This window comes from Rhinatrema bivittatum, chromosome 4, assembly GCF_901001135.1.
Source record: "Rhinatrema bivittatum chromosome 4, aRhiBiv1.1, whole genome shotgun sequence".
NCBI lineage: Eukaryota > Metazoa > Chordata > Amphibia > Gymnophiona > Rhinatrematidae > Rhinatrema > Rhinatrema bivittatum.
Window position 1 is genome coordinate 74,011,060 of NC_042618.1, and position 20,370 is coordinate 74,031,429.

General features: G+C 44.7%; 1 protein-coding gene across 2 annotated transcripts in view; it reads right to left on the reverse strand.

Annotated features, from left to right (window-relative positions):
* The window catches only part of ATL1 (atlastin GTPase 1), a 137,109-nt gene that overhangs the window by 43,211 nt on the left and 73,528 nt on the right, over positions 1-20,370 (reverse strand). For both annotated transcript variants that reach the window (XM_029598348.1, XM_029598350.1), the window contains exons 7-9: positions 5,464-5,556; positions 4,666-4,804; positions 2,540-2,667 (exon numbers count right to left, since the gene is read on the reverse strand). In XM_029598348.1, the coding sequence (XP_029454208.1) occupies positions 2,540-2,667; positions 4,666-4,804; positions 5,464-5,556 (360 nt within the window). The remainder of the gene's footprint in view (positions 1-2,539; positions 2,668-4,665; positions 4,805-5,463; positions 5,557-20,370) is intronic.

The window sequence follows — 20,370 nt, forward strand, 5'->3', positions numbered from 1 at the left end:
GAAGACTGGAGGATAGCAAATGTAACACCAATATTTAAAAAGGGCTCCAGGGGTGATCCGGGAAACTACAGACCGGTTAGCCTGACTTCAGTGCCAGGAAAAACAGTGGAAAGTGTTCTAAACATCAAAATCACAGAACATATAGAAAGACATGCTTTAATGGAACAAAGTCAGCATGGCTTTACCCAGGGCAAGTCTTGCCTCACAAATCTGCTTCACTTTTTTGAAGGAGTTAATAAACATGTGGATAAAGGTGAACCGGTAGATATAGTATACTTGGATTTTCAGAAGGCGTTTGATAAAGTTCCTCATGAGAGGCTTCTAGGAAAAGTAAAAAGTCATGGGATAGGTGGCAATGTCCTTTCGTGGTTTGCAAACTGGCTAAAAGACAGGAAACAGAGAGTAGGATTAAATGGACAATTTTCTCAGTGGAAGGGCGTGGACAGTGGAGTGCCTCAGGGATCCATATTGGGACCCTTACTTTTCAATATATTTATAAATGATCTGGAAAGAAATACGACGAGTGAGATAATCAAATTTGCAGATGACACAAAATTGTTCAGAGTAGTTAAATCACAAGCAGATTGTGATAAATTGCAGGAAGACCTTGTGAGACTGGAAAATTGGGCATCCAAATGGCAGATGAAATTTAATGTGGATAAGTGCAAGGTGATGCATATAGGGAAAAATAACCCATGCTATAATTACACAATGTTGGGTTCCATATTAGGTGCTACAACCCAAGAAAGAGATCTAGGTGTCATAGTGGATAACACATTGAAATCGTCGGTTCAGTGTGCTGCGGCAGTCAAAAAAGCAAACAGAATGTTGGGAATTATTAGAAAGGGAATGGTGAATAAAACGGAAAATGTCATAATGCCTCTGTATCGCTCCATGGTGAGACCGCACCTTGGATACTGTGTACAATTCTGGTTGCCGCATCTCAAAAAAGATACAATTGCGATGGAGAAGGTACAGAGAAGGGCTACCAAAATGATAAGGGGAATGGAACAGCTCCCCTATGAGGAAAGACTAAAGAGGTTAGGACTTTTCAGCTTGGAGAAGAGACGACTGAGGGGGGATATGATAGAGATGTTTAAAATCATGAGAGGTCTAGAACGGCTAGATGTGAATTAGCTATTTACTCTTTCGGATAGTAGAAAGACTAGGGGGCACTCCATGAAGTTAGCATGGGGCACATTTAAAACTAATCGGAGAAAGTTCTTTTTTACTCAATGCACAATTAAACTCTGGAATTTGTTGCCAGAGGATGTGGTTAGTGCAGTTAGTATAGCTGTGTTTAAAAAAGGATTGGATAAGTTCTTGGAGAAGTCCATTACTTGCTATTAAGTTCACTTAGAGAATAGCCACTGCCATTAGCAATGGTAACATGGAATAGACTTAGTTTTTGGATACTTGCCAGGTTCTTATGGCCTGGTTTGGCCACTGTTGGAAACAGGATGCTGGGCTTGATGGACCCTTGGTCTGACCCAATATGGCATTTTCTTATGTTCTTATATTCTTATCCATCTTTGCAACACATCCTATGACAAAGCCAACCAAAACAGTCTCCATCCTTGGTTCTTTCCTGAACCCAGCCTGACACTCATCTAGATTTCCAGGATCCTCCCAGCATCCTCCTCAAAAAATGTCACCTTCCACCTTTTCCCAATGGGTAAAAAGCAGCAAGTTCAAATCACCAATGACCTTTTCAGTTACTGACTTAAGCAATCATGGCACGTGGGCAACCTGGCTCAGAACAGCATGCACCTCAAGAAGCCAGGAAGACATGAGCTGAGTGAAGCTAAGCTGAAAAGGGCTATCCTAGTTTTGAATTACATAGGGATTGCCTGCTGGCTCCATTTTTTGCAGGGCAGGCTGACCAGTCCTTGTTTTATCCCATTGCAGGCATGGATGTATAGCTCTGATTTCCCTAAGCAAAGCAGGACTGCACGTTTATGCAAGACTGGATGAGCCTGTCCTGAAAAAATGCAGCCAGTTAGCAGCCCTAAAACAATGGCAGGGTCCCAGGGTGCTGAGGGGAGATGCAAGGCATAAGCTGAATGCAGCAATTCCAGAAGGTGCCAAGCTAGCCTAGCTATTACTGTGGCAGGATGGCAGACATAGGAATTTTAGATTGTCTAGATTTACCCATGGTGGGTAGTCCAACAATCCTGACAGGTGCTTGGCTAAAGTGCAAAGTATTTGGCTATTTGTAAATTAAAGCTGTGGCCCTTTTCAACCCACTCATGATTCACTTACTGACTTGAGGAGGGATTGGAGTGTGTGCAGGCAACAGTAGAGGTCATGGCTACGTATGTTATAGAGTTCTTTCCTGACAGCAGCTTCAAGTGAACCCAAGCACTCTTGGCAATAATGTACACCTTAGCTAACTAACATACAAAGGGTTTCTGGTCCATAGTCCTTAATTTCATAATTTCATCTCAAATACCAGACTAGGAAATGACAGTTGTATACTTTTCTACTTTCTCTAGGTTCAATTTAATTATATTTTATTAATTTTTGCAAAAGATCCTACCTTAAAATACTCAACAAGACCTCGACAGGTGATGTGACTTCCATTGATTTCTTTAACATCCAGGTTCTCAGGACTAAGGAGCCAAGGAATCAGTATCATCAATTGTTTAATGAATGCTTCATCTATTTCTAAAAGCAAAAACAAGGAATCCATTTTCTGGTTCATTTTGCAGAAGTAAAGCATTTACAGCTGCTGTAACTCTCACTGAAGAAATATGCATAAATCTCTTTAGGATTTGGAAAATTAACTTGGGCTACGTGCAGCTGCTAATGCTTCTAGACTTCTCTTTTATTCAGATCTTGCCATTTATTCTTCTTATGCCCAAGTGTGAATCTCTTCCAGGTAAGGCCCTCGCTCCAACTTGCGCACAGTGGGGGGGGAATTTCAAAGAAGTTACGCATGTAAATGTAACGTACAATCATAGCAATTTTCAAAAGCCATTTACTCTCGTAAAGTGCTCTTATGCGAGTAAACCCTATGGACAATTCAATGGCATATACTGTAGCAATTTTCAAAAGCCCACTTACTCGAGTAAAATCGAGCCTAGTGTTAGGATTTTATTTTCAGCTTCGCTACTGAGTTTCTTTTAGTTCTGTGCTATGACAGAAATAGCAGTCTCGTCCTGCAAGATGTGTATAGTTTTTTGACGATTTAAAAAAATCATCAGATATTTTTTAAATCGTCAAAAATCGTTAGAGTTGCGATACAATAGAAATTCCCCTGATTTATCGTGAAAAAAAAATCGTAAATCGGGGGAGGGGGGAGGGCAGGAAAACCAGCCCACCAAAACAACCCCTAAACCCACCCCGACCCTTTAAAACAAATCCCCCACCCTCCCGAACGCCCCAAAATGTTTTAAATTACCTGGTGGTCCAGTGGGGGGGTCCCGGCGCGATCTCCCGCTCTCGGGCCATCGGCGCCATTTTGGCTGCCACTAATATAAATGGCGCCGATGGCCCGATAAAAAAAAAACCCACCCGGCCCTTTAAAATTACCCCTTAGCCTCCCCCACTCTCCCGACCCCCCCCCAAAACCTTTTACACATACCTGGTGGTCCGGGGGGGGGGCCGCGGGGAGCGATCTCCCGTTCCCACGCTCCCACGCTATCAGCTGCGCTAAAAAAAATGGCGCCGATGGCCCTTTGCCCTTACCATGTGACAGGGCAAAGGTAGCGCCGGCGCCATTTTGAATATTGGCAATATGGCCGAAGTGCAGGAGATCGCTCCCGGACCCCCGCTGGACTTTTGGCAAGTCTTGTGGGGGGTCAGGAGGCCCCCCCCAGCTGGCCAAAAGTTCCTGGGGGTTCAGCGGGGGCCCGGGAGCGATCTCCTGCATGCGGGCTGTATTGCCAATATTCAAAATGGCGCCGGCGCTACCTTTGCCCTGTCACATGGTAAGGGCAAAGGGTCATCGGCGCCATTTTTTTTAGCGCAGCTGATAGCGTGGGAGCGTGGGAACGGGAGATCGCTCCCCGCGGCCCCCCTGGACCACCAGGTATGTGTAAAAGGTTTTTGGGGGGGTCGGGAGAGTGAGGGAGGCTAAGGGGGTAATTTTAAAGGGTCGGGGTGGGGTTTTTTTATCGGCGCGGGCCTCACTAAAAAAAATTAGTGATGTGAATTGGAATCGGAACGATTCCAATTCACATCTCCTAACGATCAGATTTCTCCCCCCTCCCCCCAGCCGAACCCGATCGTTAAAACGATCGGGCACATGATTCACATCCCTAGTATTGTATGTCTTTCCTGATAGGTACCTACAATATACATTTTATAAAGTGTTTGTGGGGGTGGATGGGGGAGGGCATTGCTGTTACTTAATACATAATTCTGTTAAAAAATATATATATATTGAGGACGAACACCTACTGGATTCTGAAGGGAACTATGGTCTGGGAGCTTATATTGAGGATTGTCACTTTAATAACTGAGTTATAAAATGTGTGGGGGGAGAGGAAATAAATATGTGCATGTGGGCGGGGTCAGGGGTAGGGAGAGTCCCCAGGTAGCTATGAATGAGGGCCCACAGCACCAAAGATCTAGGACATCCGGGTTCTCTTGGAGCTGGAAGCCCAAAAGAGCGGGAGGAAACTGGCCAGACCAAAAAAAGGCAAACAAATCTATAAACACCTTTTAATTTGCCATCAAAACTGGGGTTGGTAGCCACTTTCAGTCCAGGATGAGGCAACAGAAAACAGGAAATATTTGTGAAACAGGAATGGATGTGTTTTCGGACATTCTGCAGTTCTTCATGCTGATTCTCCGAGACCTATAAAAAAAAAAGATTGGTTTTATATATTATACATTCTGTTAACTGGGGGGGGGGGGGGGGGGGGGGTTGGGCTGAAATAATAAACCAAGGAGGACATTAATAGCACAGAATTTCCTAAAAAGAGAGCAGATTCCAGAAAATCTTGTCTCTGCTTTCATAGCCATCACTTTTCCGCTCCATGGGATGCCCCTGGTAGAAACAGTCCGGCTCACCAGCTGCAACATGTCTGAATTTCACTAGGTGCAGAACTGTGTTCCAGGGGGTATAAAATGTTACCGTACGTAGATCCTGCAGCAGAATGCTTACAGTTTAATTATAAAGGGTACTTTAGTACTCTCCCAGTGTTTGAAGATACTGAGCAAAGGGAGGACTGGAAGCTTACATTGCCCCATGCTGCAGAACAGCGGTGCAAGGCTCAGTTTCCATTTCTTTTCTCATCCTAAGTCCATCCTCCATGTAGCCCAATTCAGCGAGAACCTCAAAACTGATCAGTCTTCATATTTACCCCTCTACTCGGTTCTATTGTAAGCAACAGATGTTTTATTACCGCTAGACTTTAGTAGGCCTCACTGAAATATCCAGGCTACATCTTGAAGGGATAAAAGCTCAGAAACTAAGTAACTTTAGCCAAAAATTCACCAACACTCAAGACAAACCTTAAGACGTTTTTCCAAGAATCTAGCTCCACCGTCGGATCCATAAGAGAATTCATATGGAAAGCTCCAATCACGGACAAGAAATATCAGGGACTGAAAAACACAATGGTGAAACTTAGAATTGATAAAAATGTGAACAATTCTCCTTCCCTTTCCCAGAAGCTTGAAGGTGACACTTGAAACCTTGTGTACAGATGTATTTTGGCCATTTGAAAGGCATGTATCAGCCCCAAGGATTTTTCCATAGGAAAAGAATAGAATAAACTTTTCCAGCTATGATCTAATGTTAGGGTTATAAACTGGCTCCATTTTATTCTTCACCAAAAAAACATCCAAGCAAGCTACATTCAAAAGAAAATGTCATAGCAATCCCAACGTTTTGGTCCAAAAAAATGGATTTCGATGAAGGTCGATTGTCTGGACCAAAATGTTGAGCTTGGTGTGGAATGCCTGGTGCTTGGACTTTTCCTGTGATTTTTGGCATCTTGGCACTTCTATAGCCTGGAGTGCCTTTTCTTATGTTTTTTTGCCTGGGTTGTTTAGTACTCCTGGGGGAGTTGACACACCTTTTTCCTTTACATCTATTTTTTCAGGAAGGGCAAATCCAGGCCTGGCTATGTAGTTCTTATTTCCATAAGAAAAGTAACACAGTAAAATGACATCAGATAAAAAACAAAATGGTCCATCCAGTCTGTCCAGCAAGGTGGTTAGGGCTGCTCCAGCAGGTTACTCTAAGGGTATGGAGGCCCCATCCAAGCCATAAAAGGAGGTGATGGCCAGACTGCCCCTTTCAACTTTATTCATTCTTTCTGGTGGTGCCTGGAGGGCCTGCCCGGCTGCAGAAGCACAAGAGTGGACTGACCCTCCTCTACCTCCATCATGAATGAACTTGAAACAATGTAAACAGCCAGACAGCTAAACCATAAGTTAGCTGTAAAAAAAAATGCCCAGATGGATTAGGGCTAGGGTTGGCCTGAAGGATCGCGAGGAAGGACCTGAATGAGCTGGAAGCCTAAAGCTGCAGGAGGCAACTTCTGGGCCAGTATTAATGGTGGGGGGTGAAATTTTTCAATGCCGTGTTTTGTCCAGCTATCTCCAAAAGTTAGCTGGAACAAACTCTTTGAATACTCACCCAGTTATGTACCGTAATCTAAATATCAATGACAATCAAACTTTTATAGTCACAAAACATATTTGAGATGTGCCTATGTTTCAGAACAAAATGAAAAACATATGACAAAAATTTTTTTTTTTGTTTACAACAAAATAAAATAGCACTAACTGCAAAAAATGTTTCATTTTTATATACCATATTTTCCGGCGTATAAGACGATCCCCAACTTTTATAGTTAAAATATAGTGTTTGGGATATACTCGCCGTATAAGACTACCCCTCTTCCAACGCATTCCAACATTTACAGCAGGAGGGAGTGACTCGAGGAGTGAGGGCGTGCTGCCCGATTGGTCGGTGCTGGGCAAAAGGGGAGCGAGGGAGCGCAGAATGAACTTTTTTACTGCTTCCGATGAGGGGAGGGAGTGACTCGAGGAGTGAAGGAGCGCTGCCCGACTGGTCGGTGCTGGGCAAAAGGGGCTTGCCGAAAATCGGGCAGTTCGCCTTCGCTCCTCGAGTCACTCCCTCCCCTCACCGGATGCAGTAAAAAAGTTCATTCTGCGCTCCCTCGCTCCCCGATTGGCCGGTGCTGGGCAAAAGGGGCTTGCTTTTACAGCATCCGGGGGAGTGACTCGAGGAGCGAGGGCGCGGGGAATGCAACAGACGCTGTAACTTTAGATTACCGGCGACAACTACGGCATACGCCCTATAAGGCGATACCCGGCGTTCAAGACGACCCCCGACTTTTGAGAAGATTTTCAGGGGTTAAAAACTCGTCTTATATGCCAGAAAATACGGTATTTTGTTTTATTGCCATTAAAGTCTATGGGGGAAGCATTAAGCAAAGCATTTTTTTCTTTTTTACTTGATGTCAGATGGCCTGGAGCTAGTGGTAGGTCTTGCTTCTTGCTCCATTCTATCACTTGCAAGCAGTTTTTCAACCAGACTATCCTAACTTGCCTGACTGTTTTTGTTTTTTTTCACCTGAAATTGAAACAGAAAGCTAAGCTGTTATAGACACCATTTTAGTCACTTGCGTGATTGATTTCAGAGAGAAAGAGTCAATTAGGCCATGAAGCTGTTTGTTTCTCAGAGTTGAGAGTTCCAGGAAAAGTTTATAAAAAAATACAGATAATATGGTACTGGGCGGATTATTACTGCTTCAGTCCAATGCAATGCTGCTGCTAAGTATTGGGCATGTGGTTAGTGCAGTTAGTGTAGCTGGGTTCAAAAAACGTTTGGATAAGTTCTTAGAGGAGAAGTCCATTAACTGCTATTAATCAAGTTTACTTAGGGAATAGCAACTGCTATTAATTGCATCAGTAGCATGGGATCTTCTTGGTGTTTGGGTGCTTGCCAGGTTCTTGTGGCCTGGTTTGGCCTCTGTTGGAAACAGGATGCTGGGCTTGATGGACCCTTGGTCTGACCCAGCATGACAATTTCTTATGTTCTTATGTTCTTACAGTTACTAGAAGCTATAAGCTATTACCTTTAGAGTTATAAAAATAATAGCAAAAAGTGCCTGGCGTTGCTTTGGGAGTCTGGTATATAACAGCCTCTGTGTGTGTATGCACATGCATATGTATGCCTCTGCCTGTCTGTGTGTAGGGGTGTTTGCCAGTGCCTGTCTGTGTGCCTGTGCTTGTGCAAGCCTGCGTGTGTGCGTGTGGGATCCCGTGTGTGCTTCTGTGAGCTTGCGTGAGCACCTGTGCCTATGCCTGCCTGTCCGTATGTTTGGCAGCGGGAGGGACAAGGCTTCACACATAATGTGACCAACATGACTGACTGACTGACCCACATAAGCCTTATATATATATATATAAAGAGGTAGATATTGAGCCACTGTGTGGCTTGGCTGGTTAGCCAGAAAAACCTATCCAGCTAACTTAGCTCATATAGTCAGCGGCACAGCCGCGCTAATAAATATCAGGTCGATCCAGTATCGTCCGCTCGAGGATTGCCCATCTGTAACGTGCTCGTAGCGCACAATTCGGGCGCGCAAGGCAATTCGGCGATACAGTCTCCAGTTTCACGCGTCCGTATCGCTTCTGAAAACAGACGCATAACCCTTTCCGCACCCGGCATGTAAATGAACGAAAAAGCTGTATAATGAAGGAATTAGCTATTCCCCTGCGATACTGTAACGGGCGCTGATATTATCTCCTCCGTAACCCGCTGTTCTGCCGCGGCCTTAACCTGCTAGTTTACCGCCTCCCCCTAGTAGGAGTTAGTGTAGTGTAGTGTAGGGTAAAAACATTGCTTACCCGCCCTGGTCCCGTCCGGTCTCCTGCAGCCCCGTCCGGACCGGACGGGGCTGCAGGAGACCGGACGGGACCAGGGCAAAAAAAACAAACGAAAAGTAGCAAGGCTCGGGCCTGCTATGGTAAGTTTAAAAAGTGTAAAAAACAAAAAACCTGTGTGTTATATAAAAAAATAAAACAATTTTAAATACCTGTCGGAGGGCCGTGGGTCCCGGTGGGCGGCGGGCAGCCATCAGCGGCATCCGGTAGTCCCCCCTCCCTTCCTCCCTCCCTCCCCCGCCTGGATGAGCGCCAAAAATCGCACGGGCGGGTCGGCGGCGGCGGGGGGGGGGGGGGGGGGGGGGGCGGCAGCAGGATCCGGGAGCGGCGGGTAGGCGGCAGCGGGGTCCGGGGGGGCAGCGGCAGCGGGGTCCGGGGGTGGCAGCGAGATCCGGGGAGCCAGCAGCGGCAGCATGTTCGATCGGGTAGGCAGCTAGGTGGCAAAGTAAAGATGGCCGCCTGCACGGGAAAATCGTGCAATTGGCCGCTGAAGACGTGACGTCACGACGTTTGGCGTCACGGGGTGTGACGTCACGTCTTCAGCGGCCAATTGCACGATTTTCCCGTGCAGGCGGCCATCTTTACTTTGCCACCTAGCTGCCTGCCCGATCGAACATGCTGCCGCTGCTGGCTCCCCGGATCTCGCTGCCACCCCCGGACCCCGCTGCCGCTGCCCCCCCCGGACCCCGCTGCCGCCTACCCGCCGCTCCCGGATCCTGCTGCCGCCCCCCCCCGCTGCCGACCCGCCCGTGCGATTTTGGCGCTCATCCAGGCAGGGGAGGGAGGGAGGAAGGGAGAAGGGACTACCGGATGCCGCTGATGGCTGCCCGCCGCCCACCGGGACCCACGGCCCTCCGACAGGTATTTAAATTGTTTTATTTTTTATATAACACACAGGTTTTTTGTTTTTTACACTTTTTAAACTTTTTTACACTTCCTGGTGCCTGTCATTTCAAATGTCATTTGAAATGACAGGTACCAGCGCACCCAGGTTACTGTATAGGCGCTGTTACAGCGCCTATACAGTAAAATGGGTTGCGCGGGCATAACCCTTCCCTAACGCTTCACAGCCGCGGCATGCATTTGCATGCAATTAGAGGAGAGTATCGGGGAGTTAGTGAAGAGAACTGTGCGTGCGGGGAGGAAGGGTGCGCCTGACACTACCTCACTGTTTTTACCGCGGCCTTACTGGATCGACCTGAGAATCTGGCTATCTTAAAGTTAACTGGTTAAGTTTATCCAGCTAACTTTAGGACAGCCTTATGGACCAACCAGACTTAACCAGACAAGTTATCCAGCTAACTCTGAATATCCAAGTTAGCTGGATAACTTATGTAGCTAAGTCGGCTTCTTCCCGGAACGCTCTTGCTCTGCCCACCACTTAGCTGGCTAATTAGTTATCCGGATATGTGGTGGACGTTCATCAGGGCCAGATTATTGCCCTCACAGAGCAAGATATAGATATCAGCAGGGTTGAGAGACAATCACTGGCAGACTACTCTAGTATATGTCTTTAGGAAAGATACACTGACAGATCGTCTGTGTTTTTAGTGCTGTGCAATATGACAGCTCACTCTCTCTCTTTCTGGCGAGGATGATAGTGTGATACACAGAACAGCAGTAGACAGAAGGTCTGAGTATCTCAATGCCAAGTCAGCAGTGTCAGGGCCAGTGCAAGGGTACTAGGTGTCCTAGGCAAACCTTACAACCTTGCGCCCCTCTCCACCTGACCTCGATCACCCCCGGCCCCTCCCACACACACACACACACACAATTAAGAATTATGCATTTAAACACAAAATAAAAAAACATTCAATGTTCAGATTTCTGAGATAAACATATCACTTACACCATGTATTTTATATTTACAGGTGCTGCTAATATGCCAACCAGAAAACCCTGAAAAAAAAAAAAAAGACGCTTGGAATCCATACAGTGTTAGGCCTATTGTAACATTCATTGGTATGGGCTTGGTACTCAGAAAACCATGAGGAAACAATTATAAAATTACAATATAGTAAACCTCCCATACCAAACACCAACTGCCAGCACTTACATAATAAAAATCCTACCCAAGGCCAGATTTAAGATGACAGCACCTATAAGCAAATGACCTAAATCAAGGGATTCACTTCTTTTCCTACCCCCTAGAAATCAGAGAACGGCAGAAGGAATCCAAGTTTTTGGGCACGTTCAGAATTTAGCACCCAAGACATATACCTATGTTGCCTGTGCCTAAATCGAGCCCTGATCCTACCTATGAAAAGGCAACACTATAAATATTACACCAAGCCCCAAAACATCAATACACATCCTGTAAGAAAACAGAACAAGCCAAGCTGCAATAGACCCCTACACAGAAACTACACACTAGCAGAATACCTCATCTCATTCACACATACAGAGCACAGACAGATACTCACCAAATACAAAATCAAAGACTATAAATACAAATATGCAGACAAAAACTGAACTGGAAACCACAACAAACCAGTCTATGTAGTGCAACAATGGAAAAACAGAAACATTGCCATTCCACATAAAATATAAAACAAGGAACTCAAGAAAAATAATTCATCAAAAGTAAAACCATACTAATTAAAAAATATTTCAAAACAGGCAAAAATAGAATAACATCCAAAACCTAAAACATATACAAATTTTAAAAAATGTTCCAAACAAAAAAGTATTTCAAAACAGCACACAAAACAAACATCAGCCAATGATTAAGCTAACAAGGATAAAAAAAAAATCACCCATTCTCCATACCTGGGAATTTTTTTTTTCCAAATGCCCTGAGATTGCCGTGAATTAGCAGGTGGGGTGGGAAGGGATTAGCTGCACACATACTTTCACCTTTCTCTTTCATGCACTCCTCCACATACAGCCTCCCCTTCGCTCAGACACACTCACACACATTCCCATACATCCTTCCTCTCACACATACACACACACAGCCTCCCATACACTCCCACACACACTTCCATCTCCTCCCTCCTCACATACACTTCTACCCCCTCCGTCCCTCCCCATACACAAAAACTCTCCCACACACACATACACCTTCCCACACACCCTCCCTCTCATATATACATATTCCCTCCCTTCCATACACACACACTTCCCACACACCATCTCCCACACACACCTCACATACACATACCCCCCTCCCCTTCCCATATATGCCCACCCTCCCTCCCACACACATGCTCCCCTCATCCTCCCCATCATACACACCCGTCCACCTTGGTGGTATTTAAATGTCTCTATTATATTTCCCCTTTTCTATCTTTCCTCTAAGGTATAGATGTTTAGATCTTTAAGTCTGTCCCCATATGATTTATAAAATGAAGATGACTGACCATTTTAGTAGCCACCCTCTGGCCAACTCCATTCAGTTTATATCCTTTTAAAGTTGCAGTCTCCAAAATTATATACAGTGTAACCCGGGCACCTTTCCGGGTTATCAGTAAGCCCTGGGGCAATACATGTTAGTGCAGTTAGAGAGATAATTAGGGGAGGATCTATTCATTGCCAGCCCCTCCCATTATGGGTGCAGTAATGTATGTTCCCTGCAGGAGGTTTTATAGCAGAGCTCCGCAAAGACTCTGGGGGCAATCTTAGTTAAAAGTCTGAGAGCGAGGTTGGAGTTTTTCTTGATTTGCATTTTGGGCCTACCTGGAGCCTTGGAAGCCATCTGAGACCCTCCAGAGTGGGTTTGGGCATTTCTGCTGTGCTCTCCTTCTGAGGTACAGAAGGTGTTAAAGGAATAATTTGGACTTTGGACAATTTGCTTGGTAGGAGCCCTGCTGAACCCCTGGGCCTTTCCGAGACATCGGGACTGGGGAACCTGGTGTTGAAGAAGCCCAGGGTTAGGGAAGACCTGCCCATCCGAGGTGGTGACCCGCTGCATGGGAGATCCAGTGTTGCTTACTTTTTTGGGACAGAAGAAAGTTTATTTCCAAGATCTGGGAGGATGTGTTTTTCTGCCCCTCTTCCTACTTATCAGTGGACCTGTGAAACCTGCAGTTCCATCAAGGATCCCTTCTACCAGGGATCCTATCAAGATCCAATACATCTAACTGTGAGTAAGAAAACATCTTTAATAAGGGAGGACATCCAGTCGGAGACTTCAAAAAACCTTGTGGAGAGAGATAAGTTCACAGTCTGTGCAGAGAGAGATTTTCGCCATCTGGGAAGAGTTTCCCACCCTCTCAAGGGGCCCTAACCAAAGGGGACCACTGCTCAGCCTAATGCAGGAAGGTGGCTGGATCCCCAGCCTTGTTAAGAGACTCTTGGACAGACAGAGGACGCAGAATTGTAAATAAAGAAAAAGAGAAGCTGGAAATTCTTGTTTACTGTAAACAACTCTGGACTGATAGAACAATAAAGTATTATTTTGGGACACTAATCCAGTGGTCCCTGCATCTTCTTTGGGCACACAGCACACAGTGTCTAGGAATTCATCTCACCCTGGGAATTCAGGAGATGAAGTCAGTCACCCCTCACTGGGACCAGAGAGCACCCCTTTTTTTCCCCCCCAGACAAAAGAATCCACACCTTGGGAGGTAAGGGAGACAGAAGAGCTAGCCAGGGTCCCTGCCTCAAAGAGACTATAAATATTTTCATGGCCCCATTGGAATGCAGTCTGCCTCGCAGGATGGGGTTGCAACAGTATGCCACATGATATCTCACCAGGGACATTTACAAGGGCGATATCACCACCTCCTTTCTGCCAACCATCCCTCTTCCATTACACTCGAGCACCTTTATGGCCTTTGCCTTATCCACCTCTGTGACCACTTTTAGATCATCAGATAGCATCACGCCCAGATCTCACTCTTGTTTCATGCTTAAAAGTACCTCACCCGCTTTAATGTTCTCCCTTGGGTTTCTGCAGTCCAAATGCATAACTGCATTCTTTTAGCATTAAATCTTTGCTGCCAGACTTAAGACCATTCCTCAAGTTTCACTAGATCCCTCCTCATAATTTCCCCATCCTCCTGGGTTGTTTGTTGCAGATTTTGGTATTATCTGCAAAAAAAAAGACAAAACTGTCTCGATAGTCCTTCCACAATATTGCTTATGAAAATGTTGAAAAGAATTGGTCCAAGGACCGATCCCTGCAGCACATCACTAGTAATGTCCCTCTCCTCTGAATGAACTCCACTCAACCAGTCTAACCCAATCACTTTAGGACCCATACCAAGAGTGCTCAGTTCATTTGTAAGTCACCTATGTGGAACTGTGTCAAAGGCTTTACTTAAATCCAACTACACAACATCTAGCACTCTCCCCAAATCAATTCTCTGGTCACCCTAAGAAATTGATCAGATTCAACTGACAAGACCTACATCTGATAAAACCATGCTGCATTGGATCTTGTAATCCATACTAGTCTCTGTGTTAGTGGCGATTCCATTAACTTTACTCGCCACAGAGTTCAGACTCAACGGCCTGTAGTTCCCAACCTCCCCCTTACTTCCTCTTTTGTGAAGAGAAACCACATCTACCTGTCTCCAGTCCTCTGGAACTACTCCCGCTTTCTAAAGAAGCATTGAAAAGGTCAGCCAGAGGAGCTGCCAGAACTTCTCTAAGGCCCCTTAAAACCCTTTGATATATGCCGCCTGGTCCTAATTTTAGTTTAGCAACCTCCTCACAACCAGCCTTCTGAAAATCGTTTGAATTTTACCTCCCTTCCAATCCTATTTGTGTCCATTTTCTGTGGTTCTACTCCTGGCTCTTCCTCAGAGATCACTGAACAGAAATATTTCTTAAGCAGCTGTGCTTTTTCCTCACCCGCCTCTACATATTCCTCCTTTTCACCTCAGTCTCACAATGCTAGTTTTGCCCTTCATTCTATCACTGATATATTAAAAAAAAAAAAAAAAAAAAAAAGGTCTTGTCTCATTTTACCACATTAACTATTTTTTTCTTCTGTTTGCATCTTTACATATAAATTTGACGCACTGGGCACCATAGTGACCCGTGATATCTTTTATTTGGAGATAAAATATCTCATTGAAACTGAAAAAATTATCGAAAAACAAAAGAGTTTTACTGGGCAATTCTGTAAGAAAACTCTTAGGAAAATGATTATACTGAGACATACCCAAGGTGTTACAAATTATGTCCAAAGCCTCCCTTCAAGGGATATTAATATACAATGTGTCAATATCCATGGTTAATAGAGTAACATTTCCATCAACAAGTTCAGCGAGTGTTAACGAGAGCGGCCTCCAGCAGCTGTTACAAACCAAGGGCTTGGAGACCTTCAGCTACTGTTACGAGCGTGGAGGCACGGTCGTTTCTAAAGCAGGTGATGTACCGTGAGGCGCCCTACACAGCCCACCCATGGGACTGGTCGCGGACCACGACAACGGCACGCCAGGAAAGTGGACATCAAGGAACCAAGGCATGGAGGCAGAGGCAAAGGCAAAGGCATCAGGAAGGACATCAGACATCTGGAGACACGAACGAAGGACATCAAGAGCATGAAGACGAAGCCATCAAAGCAGGAGAAGACCACGGAGGACCTGGACTGAAGAGAAGACACAGACAACTGTGGAACCCGATCTGAAGGCCAGGAGTGACTGAAGAGGAACCCCTTTTATAGGGCTGAAGCAGGAAGTTGTCATCAGGTGGAGTCTGGGGCATATCCAGCTGCGGGCCCTTTAAATGAAGTGAAGAGGCGCGCGCCGGCGCCTAAAAGGAAGCAGGAAGAGGAAACAGCACCAGGGACAGCGGCGTCTGCCTGCACGCAGACGCGAAGGAGCAGGCAGGCTTCAGGGCGGCCTCCAGGCCGCAGGATGACATCAGAGCGGCAGCGGGCTTTCCCCTGCTGCTCAGGAGACTGACTCGCGGCTCCCTGCTGCGAGAGGAGCTGGCTGGTGCGGCCTCCAGGCCGCATGAAGATGGCGTCGGCGGCAGCATCCCAGGCCGCGGTGGATGGCTCCCGGCAGGTTTGGTCCTGCTGCGCAGGGCAGGAAGCTGCCACGGCCTCAGGGCCACGGGGGTCAGCAGCAGCAGCGGTCCGCTGCGAAGAAGCAGGTGGGTGGAGGAACTGCCCGCGGTGAGCCGCGGGCAGGGCCGCAACAGTGAGTTCTTCCAAAATCTGAATCATTTGGATTAAGTCTCTGACATACGAAGGAATTTTAGATATGTACAGTTTCAACAATATATCCAAAACTATAGAAAAAGGTGCTGGGAGAGAGCAATTCACTGACAAAAAATGGATCTCTCAGGGGATTCACTAGACTTACGAATTTTGGGAAGTATACAAGAGTACAAGGATGTACCACCTTGAGAAATCAAAGCTCCTGGCAAGTCAGGTATCCCTTCTCTCTGCCCTCTTCCAACAGTTTCTCTATTTTAGACTAAACAATAGGGTTTGGGTCTTCAATCAATCTTTTATAAAAGTTACAGCAGACAGCAGGGGCGGATTGGCCTATGGGGGGGGATCGGGCATCCCCCGGTGGGCCGGTCGCGCTAGTCACGTGGTCTGCCGAGCGCAGCCGTGACGGAGCCGCGCTCGGCAGTGCACGTGGTATCTCCTGGGCCTGGGCCTGGGCGGCGAATCCCCAGGCCGGTCTTCATCGGGAATCCGCCGCACAGCTGTCTAAGAACTTTATTCACATACTGGGATCTCAACATCAGAATGAACGCGCCACCTTTATCAGCAGGTTTTACAACAAAAAAAGAACCTTGTGATAAATCCTGACTCATTTGTCTGAAACCTAGACACGTTATGCAACCTTTCAATTTTTTTGCTTTCAGTAGGATTGCTGTTTTGGACATAATGACAGAATATTCAGATGCATGCTATCTTTAGAAAAGAGATGGATTGCAACAATCTGCTACATTACAACAGCTGTCAGCCCTCCTCTCTAAAAATGCTCTTCCTGTGAGAATCCGTTTTTTTAGACTCAGATGATTATGTTCTTCAAGAAAAGCTCTTGATATGTATTGGGAATTTTTAGATAGCGGTTATCCTCCTAAGATGGAATGCAGTGCATACAAGAGGGCTCTTTCTTTCTGATTGCTCACAACTATTACAATAGGCTCCAAAAAGATCTCTGAGATTAATTTATGTATTCCCTTTTCGTAATTTTGCTGCAGGGTGAAGTGGATAATCTTCCACCGTTGGTACCTATTAATTTTACATCCTTGTTTGAAAGAACCATACAATTTATTCACATGGATCTAACATTCGTGACAGACTAGTGTCTGCTGATAGTATATCACAGAGACATGATTTTAAATCATCTAATGGCAAAGCAATTGACCACAGGATTTGTGGCCTTTGTACTGTGTGTCCTTGTATATTGAGGATGAATTAATTCCATCAACTCCAAACAAATTCTGTATATAAATTGAAACCTAATACTGATTGCTCATCCTGTTTTTTGTTTTGTTTTGTTTTTTTTTGGGGGGGGGGGGGGTTGTATTTTTTTTACTCTGCATTGGAGAGACTAAACATGCAGTGAAAACCCATTTAATTGAACATCACAGCCGTATTTCTACCAATAAGTTATCAGTTCCAGTAGTATACATTGTAAAGGCAATGGTCATTCCTTTGAACATTTACATTGGTTTGTTATTGCCCTCAAGGGGTGGAGGACACTGAATTACATCTTTTGGAAAGAGAACTTAGATGGATGGACAGACTGAGAACATTATACCCAAAGGGTCTGAATATGGATATGGGATGGCAGCCAGACAGACAATAATCCAATTTGTATATGAATAATAACTATCTTGAAATATCATACTTACATATACAGTGAAACACATTTAAATATGGTGCCTTGAAGTTGTGGCTTTTTCGATTAGTTGAAATTATCACGTGAATTAGTCTTTATTCATAAGAAATGTTCCTCTTACTGGTCCTAAATGATCATGTGTTTTTTAGATGAAAGTTTTTAAACTTGCATTTCTATTGCAGCTCTTGGGAGAAATGGAGCGTGAGTGACTGGATTTGAGGCCTGGATTTGTCAGTAGGCACACTAGGTCTCTGCCTAGGGCAGCAGAAATCTGGGGGTCAGCAGGCTGGCTGAATTTCACTCAGCAGGGAATAGACCTCTGTTTCCTGTTCCAGTCCCTGGCCTCCAGGCAGCATGCGGGGAAGAGGAGAGCCTGCAGCAGACAGAGCAAAGGGGGATCATTTGGGGGAGATTAGGAGAGGCTGAGTAGAGATCACTGGAGGTGGAAATAGAAGCTGAGGGATGAGAGAGGGATCAGCTGGGGGGCATATGACTGTAGGTAAGAGGGGAGGGGGGCAGTGTTCATGGATGTAAGAGAGAAGAGACTGGTGCCAAGTGTCAACTGCATGATGAAACTGGTTGTGCGCAATATACATTTTTTTTAAATAAAGATAAATAAAAAATATATCATATTGGGTAGGATGTTAGAGGGGATGCAAGGAGGAGCAGGACAGGAGCATGGAAGGGACACCTCCCCACCCACTGCAGTTCATATCCTCCTTCCTTTGATCTTGAATTCTATCCCCCAGATCCTGGAACCCAGTCCTACTCCTTCCTCCCTTTCCTCAATCCAAGAACCTCTCTCTCCCTCTCCTTTTCCCCATCCCAGATTTGTGATCTTCCCCATCTCCCATCCTCGGTCCTCTTTCCTTCTCACATTCCTCCATCTTTCTCCTCACCCCATCCCTGACTCGACTCCCTTCCTCTCCCCATCCCAGGGGTGTCCTCACTGTATTGATACGTGAGATCACTTTTCATCACCCAATACAATTAAGATAAAATTATACTAATATTTATAGTGTAAAATGACTTTATTTTTATAATTTAATATAAAAGACAGATAAACTATTGTAATGCCCTTTTAATTGGTCTGCCAAAATACAACATACAGGCATTGCAGGTGCTGCAAAATGCAGCAGCATGCCTAGTAATGGGGAGAAAGTTTAGAGATCGTGTAACTCCGCTTTTGATAAAACTTCAATGGCTTCCAGTAGAACAAAGAATCAAGTTTAAGATACTAACAATTTTAGGGGAATTAAGGAAGGAAGTCCAGATTATTTGAATCAGTTATTAAAATTGTATAGACCAAAATGGTCATTGCAATTCCAGGATGAAATTTTATTAGATTTGCATCGCCAGCTACCATTCATTATGCTGAAACTCATAAAAGGACTTTCTCCTTAGTGGGACCAAAATTGTGGAATGAATAACCATGCCAACTCCGAGCAATCACAGATATAAAAAGTTTTCGGAAGCAACTAAAAGCATTTTTATTTAACGAAGTTTATTTTGATTCATTAATCTAGACACAGAGATTAATGGAAAGTTTAATGGGAAAATGAGAAATATCTGCTGATGTTTGTTTGTAGATTTTAGAATGAATTTGATATATTTATATTTATTGTTTATTTTATGCTGTATGTTTTAATGTACACTACTTAGTCCAATTATAATTGTAATCTAAGGTCTATAAGTTTTTAAAATAAAATAAATAAGGATGGAAATGTTTACCAATTTGTTTCAGAATTTTTAAATTTTTGCCACAGAATCTACCCCTAAACTGCCACAGGAAACTAGGGGACTGTACTATAGGGAAGAAGGGGACGACAGCACAGACAATGCTTAAGTGCACCAAAATCCTAAATCTGTCACTGCAATGGCCACACATCTTGAACCTTGTTGAGTTTAAATGAGTAGATCTGGAGGGCCTGAAGCAGGCACTCTTATGTGCTGAAACATGGCTCTGTCAGGCTTGTTTTATAGAAAAAGGTGAAAAGTGGAGTGCCTCAGAGATATGTTCTGGGACCATTACTTTTTAATATATTTATAAACCATCTGGAAATGGGAACAAGTGAAGTGATCAGATTTGCCGATGCACAAAATTATTCAAAGTTGTTAAATTGCAAGAGGATTGTGAGAAATTGCAAGAGGACCTTGCAAATCTGGGAGACTGGGCTTGCAAATGGCAAATGAAATTCAATGTGGGTAAGTGCAAAGTAATGCACTTAGGAAAGAGTAACCCAAATTATAGCTATGAATACAAGGTTCCACATTAGGAGTCACCACTCAGGAAAAGCATCTAGGTGTCATCGTTGAAAATACATTGAAATCTTCTGCTCAGTGTGCAGCAGCAGCCAAGAAAGCAAATAGAATGCTAGGGATTATTAGGAAAAGAATGGAGAATAAAACAGAATATCATAAAGCATCTGTATCACTCCATGGGGTGACCTCATCTTGCGTATTGTGTGCAGTTCTGGACACCACATCTCAGAAAAGAAAAAGCAGAATCAGAAAAGGTACAGAGAAGGGTGACCAAAATGATAAAAGGGATAGAACAATTCCCCTATGAAAAAAGGCTAAAGAAATTAGGACTCATTAGCTTGGAGAAGAGACAGCTGAGGGGAGATATGATAGAGGTCTATAAAATAATGAGTGGAATTGAACAAGTAAGCATTAATCAGTTGTTTACTCTTTCAAAAAGTACAAAGGCCAGGGGACACACAATGAAGTTACT